General features: G+C 42.1%; 1 protein-coding gene across 3 annotated transcripts in view; it reads right to left on the bottom strand.

The window, feature by feature from the left end:
* Nucleotides 1-1,796: 1,796 nt before the first annotated feature.
* Nucleotides 1,797-14,003, bottom strand: part of NADSYN1 (NAD synthetase 1) — a 39,608-nt gene continuing 27,401 nt past the window's right edge. For 2 of the 3 annotated variants that reach the window (XM_075567227.1, XM_075567225.1), the window contains 8 exons: nucleotides 13,490-13,561; nucleotides 11,254-11,389; nucleotides 9,841-9,947; nucleotides 8,922-9,053; nucleotides 8,304-8,373; nucleotides 7,454-7,582; nucleotides 4,562-4,738; nucleotides 1,797-3,065 (listed from right to left, as the gene is read on the bottom strand). In XM_075567227.1, coding sequence (XP_075423342.1) covers nucleotides 3,012-3,065; nucleotides 4,562-4,738; nucleotides 7,454-7,582; nucleotides 8,304-8,373; nucleotides 8,922-9,053; nucleotides 9,841-9,947; nucleotides 11,254-11,389; nucleotides 13,490-13,561 — 877 coding nt within the window. In that variant the 3' untranslated portion in view covers nucleotides 1,797-3,011. The remainder of the gene's footprint in view (nucleotides 3,066-4,561; nucleotides 4,739-7,453; nucleotides 7,583-8,303; nucleotides 8,374-8,921; nucleotides 9,054-9,840; nucleotides 9,948-11,253; nucleotides 11,390-13,489; nucleotides 13,562-14,003) is intronic. The other variant, XM_075567226.1, reaches the window with a different exon arrangement.

The raw sequence follows: 14,003 nt of genomic DNA, 5'->3' as shown, positions 1-14,003 counted from the left end.
AGAGCCTGTTTCAGAACAGGAAGGGGATATGACTTTGCAAACGGTTGCTATAGAAACAAAAAATGCTTGTTACATTATAATACATTAAAAAATGTCAGTTATTAAAAAAAAAAATAATGCTGCTACAAGAATTATCTCATAGTAGAGAACAGATTTATTAAAAAAAAAAAAAAAAAACATGTAGGATATTGCTTATTCTGTAGCGTTAATAGAATCATTTAGACACGTGCACGTTATCAGCTTCTGACCCTACTGAATTAATGTGATCATGTTAAAGATATGACAGATTACAGTTTATATTAGTGTTAGAATGTTATGGCTTGTAATAAATACTGTATATATTTGTATTGCTCTGTAAGTTTTAGGTGTGGGAGTAGTTATCCCCCTGCACACCCTTTGCCCTGTCACAAAACATCCTCGTAGGCACACAGCACCGCCCACTGACATTGAGACACACTCTGTAGCGGATTTCCCCTTAGTCCCAGGCCAAAAGTGGCAAAATGTCGGGGGCAGCCGAACTTTGGGGCGGCATACGCAATTGGCGCTTGCCAGCCACTCGTACGCATGTTCAGGTGGCAAGCACCAATCCCGTAGGCATCCAAGCGGCAAGCGCCCATCACGCATGCGGCAGCACACGGCGTTGCGTTGCCATGGCAACGGGTGGCGCTGAAGAATGAGGGCGGCACCAGGTAAGTGCCTATGGGCGGCATTGTTTTTTTTTTAAAATCCACCACTGGACACACACAGACATAGCTACACAGGTGTTATTGTTGACCGACGGCAACATCAACGCATTGGCTTGGGGCATGCAGTGACAGGAGGGTGTCATTGGGACTCTGGAGGTGACTGAGCCAGCTCTCATTGACATGGGCCACACAGAGGGAGGACATGTGTGGGTGACATTTGGAATAAAGTGTGGTACTCGGTCCGTATCACTGACTGGTTGTGTCCTTTACACTGACCCCCCTTTCCCCCCCCTCCCCCAGGGCTCCACCGGCAGCAAAGTACAGCGTTGACGCTGCTACATTTTGCCGCTACAACCAGAAATGATATTTGGGGCTGCAGTCGCGTCACGTGATCGGGTTCAGCGAACCAGCTCCGTAACACGTTCACCCCACCCCCGCACGCCGCGACTCCTGCAGCCTGAACACAGATCGCTGGGCTGCAGGAGCACGCGGGGGAAACGCGCACGGGCGCTCACGTCCATAGCAGCCACCCTGAACTTGGCCTTAGAGAGCGCATGTAGGAACTTAGAGAGGACACCCATCCCAGACCTACCGAAAATATATAGGGGAACGACGAGGAAGACCAACAAAGGATGGAAAGCAGAAACGGGTGCAGGAAAGCTGGCTGCCAGGGTATTGGGGTCTGTTTGCAATGTTTTGTTTAAAAAGGAAGGTTTTTAATTATTTTCTGCAAAAGCATCCAGATTTATTAAATATGCAGGGAGTTTATTCTAGTCTGTCACCTGTGTTCTTGAAAGTTGCATTTGCTTTTCTTCTGTTTAAGAGCTCACCAACTCACCATTGCCAGCATACTGTAGCATCTGTTTTTGACAGAATTTCCTGAAGCCTGTACTTGTTAATCATTATGATGCAGCTGCAGAATCTCTAATGCAACCAGTTAAAGCAAAAAATCAGTATTGTTCTTTTCACGTGAATATGCTCTCCTCAACCTTTTGATCTTGGTGCCATCTTAATTTCCTTAAATGAGCATAAAGCCAGGGGCGAGCTAAATGCAATCAAAATGATCACCACTTAAACTAGACAAATCAAACATACTGCAGTGAAAAAATAACTGTTCCATATTTTTATTTCTTTAATGTTTGGGGAGCAGGGTTCATCATGATGTTACTTTAGGGCCAACACCATTCCAGTGAGGGATGGACAGTGGGGTTCAAATAAAATAAATGTTACCATTTTTGTGAAGTATTTTTAATTGAGCTTGAAAGTAACTGCACTATTACTTCAATTTTATTGGTTTATGTACAAAAAAAAAACCAACAACAATATATCATGTTAATTCCTGTGCTTCCAATGCATTGCATAGCAATATACTGCAGACGTTCAAGTTAATCGGTGCGCATGTAGTTTCACAACTACTTGTGTTTAAGATACACCCTGCTAGATTGAGTAAATAATGATACAATTAACAGGGTGAATGAACAGGGTTCTCTGTATGTCTTGAGTAAGACTGCGTTTATAGTAACTGCGATGGCGCGCGCGCAACTTCGTGCGCCGCAAGAGCAAATCTGTGGAAGTCAATGTGGGCGGCCAATGTGCGCGCGAGCACAATGCAGAGTGACCGTGCGGCAGACTTTTCAAGCCACAAATTAATTTGTTTTTTTTTTTCCGCGTGGCAGTCGCATCACGGCCGCGGTTCAGCCAATGAGGGCAAACCAGCAACACATCCGCCACGCCTCCCCATCGCCTCAAACCTAAGTGCAGGGATCGCTCGTGCGATAGGCGCGCGACGCCATGCGCTCCGTCGCTCGCGTGACTACTATAATCTCAGCCTAAGAGCAACAAGAGGGTATTGGTCATGAAACTAAGTTGTTAGGTTTTGCTTGTGCTATGTCTTTTAAAAACAGGAGTGCAGGAACCAATATTATGGGTGGGGGAACTGTACATACAAACTCCGTAACATACATTACCATAATGTCAAAATGTATAAACCCAGGGGGCTGCAGCACAGCCACACCCCAAGTTCCAGCCCCCATGTGTAAAGATGTAAAACAAGCTAAAAAATAAAAAAAAACAAGCCAGTCAAGGCAGGTATATGCTCTGTCTGTGTACTGTATGTTATATGGTAATTATTTGTACAAAAAATAGTTCCTTTCCTTTTATTCATTTTGTCCTGCCTTAAAGTTTATTTTTTACATTACAGGAATACAGAATAGAATTCACAAAGAGGGCAAAGCATGCGGTGCATTGGTTTAACAACTTCCTGGTTCCATATCGGAGGGCTTTGCAGCTGTCTGGCAGAACTGCACTGTTTGGATTGCAGAATTCTCAGTCCAGCTCTTCGAATACATGAATCTCTCTGTGTTCTTCCAGACTAGAAACCTGCAACCAGACCCCACAAAAAAAAAAAAGAATGATCAATACATGGACCACTAGTACAGATTAAATTATCAGGATTATGCAATTGTCAGTTATATTTGGTAAATTCACAGGAAACTTGTGCAATGTAGGAACATTCATGAAATATATATTACAATTTTAGACGTTTTACATTTAATGTTTAATTACTACTTTTTTTTAAACATTCATTAAAGATTGATGTACATTTAGAATTCCTGTGAAATTATAAATAGTTTTCTAGAAAACTATTTCCAACATAATTAATGCCAAAAATAGGGCTAATTGGGATAGTAGTTGATATATTGCACTTTTAATCCAAGTATAACATAACTTTTTCTGCACAAAAATAACCCAGAACGCCCTGCTCACGACAACAACTCAATATTTAGATAGGCATAACATTACATACAGCAGGGGTGGCCAACTCCAGTCCTCAAGGGCCACCAACTGCTCAGGCACAGGTGGCTCAATCAGTGGGTCAGTCAATGACCGAGCCACCTGTGTCTGAGCAGGGATATCCTTAAACCTGACAGAGGCCCATGTGGACTGGAGCTGGCCAACCCTGGCTTACTAATAAACACACCATAAATATATATTTTGCTCATTGACTGGTCATGTCAATGATTTAGACCAGATAGACCGTATATCAGACAATGGAGAAAGAATTTACAGAAATATGCAAAGAATGCAAACAGTGGGTGGCGCAGTGATAGTAAATATATATAAAAGGTGTATAAAAACACAAAGTGTATATAAACACAAATAAGTGATAGGTGAAAAAGATGCAGCTCAAAACCCTTTAGTGGATGATCTGTGATATCCACTTCTTGTTGCAGCACGTCTTGGGAAAGCAGGGGAGCGTGGTTTTCAGTATGCAACAAATAGGAAAGCATACATAGTGCAAATAAAGTTAATTCAAACGATGTGGTGTGGTTGTATCTATTGAATGGAGACTCACGTGGTGTCAGATATAATCAATCATGTCAGAGATCAGTGGCAATAGCTTGACTGTGAATGGTAGATGACCCCACAACTGGATAGTTGATGAAATGTGAACAGCATACACAGCAACCTCAGCAATCAGGGTTATATCACATTTCATCAACTATCCAGTTGTGGGGTCATCTACCATTCACAGAGTCAAGCTATTGCCACTGATCTCTGACATGATTGATTATATCTGACACCACGTGAGTCTCCATTCAATAGATACAACCACACCACATCGTTTGAATGAACTTTATTTGCACTATGTATGCTTTCCTATTTGTTGCATATTGAAAACCGCGCTCCCCTGCTTTCCCAAGAAATGGAGAAAGAATACCCCTTGAATTAACAGTATACTTGGGTGAACATCAAGTTAAGATTTCTTAACACGGCAATATGAGCTTGTCATTCACATCTGTTTTAGAACTTCAGGGTCGTCTTGTTTCACAGAAATCGATTGACCAGAAAAGTCGACAGATTCTTTTATTTACCTGTTCATCAATGCAGCGAAACTGCCAGACCCACGCGGTGTTATACAAGAATGGACGTAGGTCAAAGCGGTTATCATCTGGGCTATAGCTCTCCGCGTGATAAGAAGGCGTGAGCGTGGTCATTTTATGCCTGTTGATGGAGTACATCCTGAAGAAATACTTGACTTTTTCCGCAACCTGGGGGACAAATGATAGAACATTACTTAATATTACGAAGAGCTTGTTTTTTTACTTAATAATCCACTTTCACAAGTTACCTGCAAAAAGATAAACAACATAGTAATAAGCGCGTTAACCCTTCCACTTGTAAACCTTCCGTGGCTGCGAGCCACGCCAACTGGTTGGATACCATTCAATTCATTGCAGTGGATTTACAAATTAGTCAGCCACTAGGCCAGTGGTTTTAAACCTTTTTTTGGTTAAGGACCCCTATGATTATTCTTAGAATACAAGGAGAAGATTCGGGAGTGATCACAGGGCCACACTAATTGAGTGAAGTAATAAAGTATATAATAGTGGTAATTATTGATGTGGGTGCAAACTGTGAACTGAAAAGTGAATCAGGCAAAAAGAGGGGGGAAGGGGAACACAAAATGGATGTGTCCCCTAAAAGAATTATCTATGTAGACGGCACTTGCTGGATAATTTTACCAACAGGCAGTGAGTTTGCCTTCCTGCTCCATATGATATATGCACAATTAGAGCCTTTCTGCTGGGCAACTCACTGTTAATGATACTGTGAGTGCCAGCTCCACTATGCTGTGAACTATTTTCCATTAATAGAGCTTGTGTCAGCGTTACCATCTAAGCATATGCAACGTCATATATCATTTACTATCACTGTAGGTGCTTGCTGGTATATATTTGAGCAGGATTGCTGGATTTCCTACCATTTAAAGGCTCACTGAGTAGGATATATTTACCTACTGTTCGCATAGTTGCTCCAGAGGGGTTAACACCCTGACTTACAGCATCCTCTGTCCTTCCAACCCCAGGAATATTGATTTTGGGATTGTATAATCATACATTTATTGACAGGGATGCACGGTATTGTCAATTTAATTCATTTTTAATACATAGTACACAACGTTTGGTAATATATGTTTTAAGTAAATTTATTAAAAGTTAGATTTTATATTATGTAGGAGTGCAGTTAGTGAATTCTTTTAGGGGACACATCCATTTTGTGTTCCCCTTCCCCCCTCTTTTTGCCCCTATGATTATATTGTGAAATTCTGCGGAACCCCAACCTTCTTTAATAGCGCGTCTGAGATCAGGTGCGTAGCTATAGCCCGGGCGCCCGCGCTCTTGGGGGGCCCTCTCTCTAGGGTGAACGATGCATATTTGTAGCGGCCGCATGAACTGCGCATGCGCAAAGAGCACTTGCAGACCGTGCATGTGCGATCAGGGTTTGCCGGTCGCTCATGCGCAGTCGGCAATTGTAAGCCGTGCACGCGTGGCAAACACCATACAAAAAATTAGCCCGTGCGTCTCTAGCTACGCCACTGGATCAGATGCTTTGTAAGGAACCCCAACCCTCTCTAATAGCCCGTCGGACATCAGATGCATTGTAAGGAACCCCAACCCTCTCTAATAGCACGTCTGAGATCAGATGCATTGTAAGGAACCCCAACCCTCTCTAATAGCGTGTCTGAGATCAGATGCATTGTAAGGAACCCCAACCCTCTCTAATAGCGCGTCTGAGATCAGATGCATTGTAAGGAACCCCAACCCTCTCTAATAGCGCGTCTGAGATCAGATGCAATGTAAAATCTTCTGTATTTGGTACAATTTGCAAATGGCCTGAAAATTGATGGGAACCCTTTAGGAATGGCCGGGGAACCCAAAAAGTGCCTTGGAACTCCTGTTGAAAAACACTGGACTAGAGGAAGCTTTATGTTAGCGGTCAAACAGCTGCATAAATGGAAAACAATGCAAAGGAACATGTTGCAGAAATTCACATCACAGAGCAAAGTGTAGAGCAAAATGTTGTGCAGCAAAGCATTGTAGACACACACATTGAGAAGCTGCACTTCCGAAAGCAAAGCACAAAGCAGTGTCAGACGGCATTGGGAAGCTGCACTTTAGAGAGTAAAACATTGGAGAGCCTTAGGCTGCGCTTATAGTGCCGGCGATGCAACCGTCGCGTCAAAACAAAGGCATTGTCGCCGTCGTTGGCGCTTATAGTGCATGCGACGCGACGCGACTGAGCGACAGTGCTACCAAAAATCTGGTAGTCACTGATATTTGATTTTTTTTCAGCGACTGTCTCCCCTTGCGGCCAATCAGGAGCTTCTCCCGCTCTCTGCCCTCCCCCTTTATGACGTCACTGGTGTCGCCTAAATTTGAAATGCAACTTTCGCAATGGCGACGGGTGATGTCATCGGTCACGTCGCCGGAACAAATGCAAGTAATTTAATGGAAGCGCACATAGTGCGCACGTGACCAACGCGTCCAAGCGCGCAAGTTAAAAAAAACAAAAACTTTCGAAAATGTTCTTGCTGCGTGACGGCCGCGTCACGTGAGCGGCTCAGACAATGAGGGCGAACCGCTCACATGACGTCGCGGCAACGCCTCCCTGTCGCCTCCAGTGCAGGTTTCACGCGTGCCAAACGCGCGGGTCAACCATGCGCACCGACGCTGCAACTACAAACGAGGCCTTAAGCTGCAAAGTGGTTGTCATGTACAAGAAGAAGCTTGCTAACGACACACCTAAGTAGATGTATATCACGCCAAGCAGCGAGTTAATAAGATACCAAAACACAGACTGAGAACCATTTTCTTTATAAAACATCATAATTTTCTCCTTTAAGGTTTAGGAAATGTATCCTCCACTTAGGTGATAATATGTTAGATAGTCATCTTAACTTAGAAAAGTCGGAGTTGTTGTACCTGTCTTGGTGAGCAGATCCTCCTCCACATGTGGATAAGTTTACAGAACATGCTATAAGGCCCAGTTTTCATAATCTTTCTCAGTTTTCCATACACAGACAGCTCGACATAAGTCATACCCATGTCGTCCTGCAGAGTTAATACACAGTCAGTTACTTATTATTACACTGCACTGCTATACACTGTAAATTACCGGTACAGGCGGTCCTCGGTTATCCAACGGAATCCGTTCTGGAAGTAGCGTTGGATAGCGAAACCGCTGTAAAGCGAGTCCCGTGTTAATCAGTGGCGGCGAGCGTCAGATAACGCATTCCGGCGTCGAAAAACAACCCATAGAGTTCCATTGTAAAGCGTTGGATGTGCCATTCGTTGTAAAGTGAAACGTTGGATAACGAGGACTGCCTGTACAAATCTGCACCAAAAGCGCTTACACAATTATTTCTAGTAACTGCAACAAAGTTACGTGCACAAGTTCAGACGTTGAACTTCAGGGGTTAATTCCTAGTCTCAAGGTTATTCCCGCCTCTTGCTATTTAAAGGAAAACTATTCCGATGCATTCAGTAATTTAACTAGATCTCTGCAAGCCAAGTAACTATAGGGAGCATTTGGGTTTAGGGTTACCACTCTACGTCTTTACTTTATTCCTAAATCTGTGTTTTCCTTTCGCCTGCTTTACATGTTTCAGAAAAGGATACTGTAAGGTTTAGGAAGAAAGAACCTCAGTAACCTTACAGTTAGCCCATTATCCTCCCCCTAAACCTCGCTGAAGAAGTCCCTGCAATGGGGATTGCTATTGAGACGTTAGTAGTAGTAGTGAAGTAATAAATAATGAGGGCACAGTTTCATTACCTCATCATTCTGCGACAGCTGCCCATTGGAGAGGGGTTCCAACTCTGCTGTAGGTGGAGCAGACAGGATGCTACAAAATACAATATATAGTGCAGAAGCCCATTTAGAAAGTTGGATGCAATGATATTTATGCTGTACCTGTTGCCATAAATTTAACAAAGAGAATAGACTGACATTAAGAAAATGGGGGTGGGGGGTGGAAGGGGGAAGCTGTGTGTGTCTTGGGGGGTGGAGGGGAACCATGTTTGTCGGGTGGGAGGAGCCAAGCGTATGTCTCGGGGGTTTGATGCTGTGTGTGTGTCTTGAGGGGGAGCGGGGTAAGGGGAGCCGTGTGTGTGTGTGTGGGGGGGGGGGGGGGGAGGGAGATGAGCCATGTGTCTCTTGAAGGGGAGGAGCTGTGTGTGTGTGTGAGATTCAGGTGGAGGTGTGGGAGAGGAGGGGCATGGAGTGAGTGAGCTAAAGGGGGGGGGTGTAAGATTGAGAGGAGGGAAAGAGTTAGGAGTAAGTGATCGAGAGGGGCACATGAGTGAGAGCGAGGGGCGCGTGAGTGAGAGACGATTAATACATTATTTTGTATTTTGTCACTTTAAAAATATGGTCACCTTAGCCGTCACTCACCCTCTAAGTGCAGTTAGCTGGAAGATCTCAATAGAATACTGTATGAAGCTGTTCAGATCAGTCTTACTGATTCCACCAATGGGGTTTATGTCAGCACTGGAGCAGTCATACTTTGTCAGGTAACCTCGAAGGCTTTATTAAAAAAAAAAACAAAACATATATACACACACACACACACACACACACACACACACACACACACACACATATTATATATATATATATATATATATATATATATAAACATTCACATATATACAGTATACACATACTTATATACACATTTTTTTTTTATTATTGTGAAACTTCCCCTTTTGCTATTTCCAAATGCTCCCTGTCACAGGCAGAGCCATAAGTGAGTCACAGGAGCTGACAACAGAGCGATACAGAAGCCTGAACAAGGCAGCATACAGAGGAAGACCATATAGTGTGGTGTAATTGACCATGATTATTTTATTGATAATTAGTTTTTTTTTATGATATGTTTAACACACACAGTAATTACCTTACATGAAAACATTCAAAGATTACAGTTTTTCTTAATTGAGGTGTAGTTATCGTAAAAGAACCTATGCCAATCCTTCCCAATTTTTAAATAAGCTTTTGTTCAGTTTCCTTCTTAACTTCCTAATGGTTGGTGGGTGGCGAGTGGAGTAGGACGCTGGTTTGCGACTGTCCCTTCACCCCTCCCCTACCTCTTCCTCCACTCTCACCTTTTACAATAGCATAGGAAACCGCTTTGAAATGCCGAAGACTACCTACCTCCTTCACATTTCCACTTATGTCTTACTTCCCTTCGGATTTAAAACCCCCTCCCATTTATACCTGCATGTCACATTCTCGTTTTTCTGCCACTTCTTCCTTACCCTAACACACGGCAGAACATACTGAAAATAAATAAATAAATAATTGTTGCAACCTTTCATCCACATTGGCCGATCCAAGCACCAGAAGTCCTCCTGGCAAGCCGCGTGTCCAGAGACTTAGCTGAGCAAACAGGTAGGCAAGAACCATCCGGATTCGAGCCTGCACACAGCAATGGAGAAACCAGTGTATGAAAAACATATGTAATAAACCAAGCTGTAAACATCCTTATTGTTTTGCTGCTGGCAGCACCTACGGGTGTCCTGGCCTAGGATGACATTACGGTGCAGTGAAAGCTGAATAAGCTTTGTTTCAAGTATTTCTCTCTGGTTACGTCACATCCTGGGTTCAATTCCTGTATCTGCTGGATACAATGTTAACAGCTCCTCCTTACACAGACAGTACAAGGCGAGGGCAGTTCCAGAAGGACAGAGAGTACCAGGCAAAGGACATTATGGATAGGTGAGGGTCATAAGGAGGTGAGAGGGTGGGCTCAAAATGTACAGCAATGGCACCCAGGGGTCTAAACTGGAAAAGGAGAGCACAGTGGGAACTTGGAAGTAAAATAATTAAAGAATTATAGGATACCATGCAATTTACTGTGTGATTTAAAAAATATATATTAAGGGCTATACAGTATGTAGAGTTAAGTGTGAATATATTCCAAATGGTTGCGTATAGAATATACCCCGCATTAATGCATGCAAATCTCTACCGCAACATTAAAATATTATGTGTTGGTGACTGTAGGTGGCAATTTTGCGATAGTCCACCACAAAATAAATCATAATTTGTCATAATAAGACGGGGTAACATTGTAAATCCAAGTGCAAGAGGTGCATCTTATTTTTGTGACACCCGAAGCAAGCTCACAATAAATGATGTCTGGCAATATCTTCTCTTAAAGGAAAAGTTCCTTTGATATAAAGCTTGTTTAGTTCATCCTGTGTCACAGCAATTACACATGTGGAGGGTTTTCTTAATAAACAGTAAGCCTTACAAAAGAGAAACCGACACTTTTATCAAATAGATATCAGCAGGAACACCATACAAAGTTAGCATTCAAGACTAGCATTAGACTGGGCAAAGGTCCGTCATTATGGGTACTGTAATGAATGATTTCCCACATAACATTGGTCAAACATGGAAGTCTAACACACAGGTTGGTGGCGGTGAAATATTGCTCAACTGTTGAGAGCCAGAAAACCCTGAACTAGAAAATAAAAACAGACCGATTAGAGAGGACATGCTGCTTTCTAAAGTGACCAGCAGGTTTGCATACTGGAGACCTGTGTACTGGTTCTTGTGTGACGTGGGGGCTTTTGGTTTTGAAAGAAGCAACATAATGTAGTTATGGTCCTCATGACCTTGGATTGTACCCTCAGCCATTAAAAAAAGTATACGAGGTTCCGCCACATTCGATAAACACAATACGGTTTTACTAATGCAGTTCCACGAGGAAGGTCACCTGTACGTTCTGAAGAGCCAAGTTCTCCCTGCTGCTTCCTCCGTGGACGCGAAACTGAGGAACTTTACCAGTCACCAAGTGAAATATTTCAATGAGACACTTCACAGCCCCATCTATGTTCAGGTTTAGGTGATAGCTGAAAACAGATCATAGAACGGAGACATGTCACTGCAATGAAGCAATGTGCCTGGCGCATTTCGCTTTCAGAAACATACATCAAACGTGCAGATATTTTATCTGTTAAAAGTGGAGCTTGCTTTGTACTGGGTTGAATAAACGCACCCCAAATGTTTTGCTCCTTTTATGTGGGAGCACTGGGAGTTGAACCGACTGAAGTCAGTGAGCAGAAATGGGATATTTATTGGGAAATCAATTACTTTCATGAATTTGTTTCTCTCTAGTGGAATTCCCGGGTAAATAACAATTACAATGTATGTAGTTGGCAATTTCCTGTGTGTGGAGTCCTCCACTCTGGCAGTAAAGGGTTCAATGAAAGTGCAGTAAGGTGGAGTGGAGTTGGAGAACAGCATTGAATGATAGTGTATGGCCTTGAGTCAAACAAATTGTACTTCTTGTTGTTGCAAAGTTCTAGTAGCTGTCCACTTGAGGTTTTGAGGCACTGTACACCATCATTTCATCTATGCAGAACTCTACTGTTGATCCACAAAAAAGTATCACAACCTACCAGGAATAAAATATTTATGTATGTACTGTATGTCTTTATTTATATAGCACCATTAATGTACATAGAGCTTCACAGCAGTAATACACGTGACAATCATATAAAGAACAAATAATACAAATAACACATAATAGGAAGAAGTGCTTCAGACATAAAAGTAACATTTAGGAAAAGGAGTCCCTGCTCCGAAGGGCTTGCAATCTAATTGGTAGGTATGTGATTTGCAACAAATATGTTCTCTTTTTGATTCTTCCTAAGTAGTTTATAAGTTAAATGAATTTGACCCTTTATAGATTTATACTTAATATAAACAAGGGCACATTTCATTTATCAATATTGCAATCAGAGTAAAAGACTCGGACATCGTTAATGTGATGATGTAATCATGGCACTTACTTTCCCTTTAACTTACCCGTTGTCTAATGCAAACTTTGCCAGGTGTGTAAAATCTCATTGGTTATTAGTGAGTGAGTGACTTATTCAAATCTCTATATTGAAAAGAAAAGTGATACATTTTCCCTACTTGAACATGAAATTACCATACAGTTTTAATCAATTTTGAAATTACCATACAGTTTTAATCAATTTAAATCAAACCTATGAGTTTTAATCAATTTTGCGAAGATCGGGTCTCACTGGCTTTTAGTATTTTCTGTCCTATAGACTTCAATTGAGTCATTAAATTATCCCGCATGCATGTCTGCTTCATTCATCATTCTAACATCACAAGATAGAACGCATAAGGAATCTTGAGGGTTGAAGATACAATCTGTTATGAAACCTAAAACATTTAACTGCTTTTAGGTTTAACACTGAACCTTCTTTCCCAAGATCTGCTCCTTATTTTTCTCTCTCATGAGTGATGAGGGTTTATTTACATCATCAACTGGATTACACACATTAAAATTGCACAGGATTGATACAGGCATATAGGTAAGAATATGAAAGGTGCCATCCTTGATATCTCACAAAACAACATTTTGTAGACAATGTAACCGTCTTCGTTAAACGAATGTAATCATGCTTACGTCAAACATTGCCTATTTCCGTTTCTTTGTAAATGTGCAGCCAATAAAAATATCACTTGTGAGCACATTCACATGTCTCAGATAAGTCTGTAACCCTGCCTTTCCGTATTATCTCTTAGCATACAATGCTCCCACTGTAGCCAGGGATTCTGGGAAATGTGTATGTGTATCTCAACTTTCAAAGGACAGACAAGAGACGTCTTGCTAGGTGTAATATAGAACTGTATGTACAGAGCTTTTGAAATCGCACAGGTCTTGCATGCATTGACCTGTCTTTCATAAGCTCTATAGCAAATGAAAATATCACTTGAGAGCACAGTCACAGGTCTGCAACGCTGCTCTTTCCCATTATCTCTTAGCATATAATGCTTCCATTGCAGCCAGGATTTCCGGGAAACGACATGCAAGTGACGCCTTTTGCTTCTTGCCTATTTTAACATGGACCCGCCTAAGCTTATACGTGCCATAATTACACATCTTTTTCAGCACAGCCTGGGTTAAATAAGTGCAGAGCCGGTAAACCTACCCACAGAAAGCGGTTTCGAGCTGTTGGATGTCATCAGTGTGAGGCAGGTTATACTGGCTTTGCCATATGAAGCTGGAATAGGTTTCAACCACACATTAAATAAGTTATGGTGGGTAAAACAAAGGGGACAAAACCCCCTCCACCGTACAGTATACAGCAAATAAAAATACTACTTGTGAGCACATTCACGTCTCAGACAGGTCTGCAACCCTGTCTTTCCCCATTCCCTCTTAGCATACATTGCTTCCACTGCATCCCGGGAATTAAGTTTTCCTTTTCATCCGGGGCTTTGAATGTGCGAGTGCTTGGGAAATGTCCCTACCTGACAGACCGCCAGTAAAGGTAAGGACAGGTGAGAGAGAAGAGAGCCTTGCCAATGTAAGTTTTCAACACACCGTAACATCAAAAAGAATAGATCATGGAAATTAAACCCCTTCTTTGCCAGCTTGGCATGTTTACAGAGGAACTTAAAAAAAAAATAATAATAATTCAAATACTTCTAGGAGTCCAACAG

This window comes from Ascaphus truei, chromosome 12 (assembly GCF_040206685.1).
Source record: "Ascaphus truei isolate aAscTru1 chromosome 12, aAscTru1.hap1, whole genome shotgun sequence".
NCBI lineage: Eukaryota > Metazoa > Chordata > Amphibia > Anura > Ascaphidae > Ascaphus > Ascaphus truei.
Note: the sequence above shows the minus strand (reverse complement) of the source record. Positions and strands in the feature narration are given on the sequence as shown.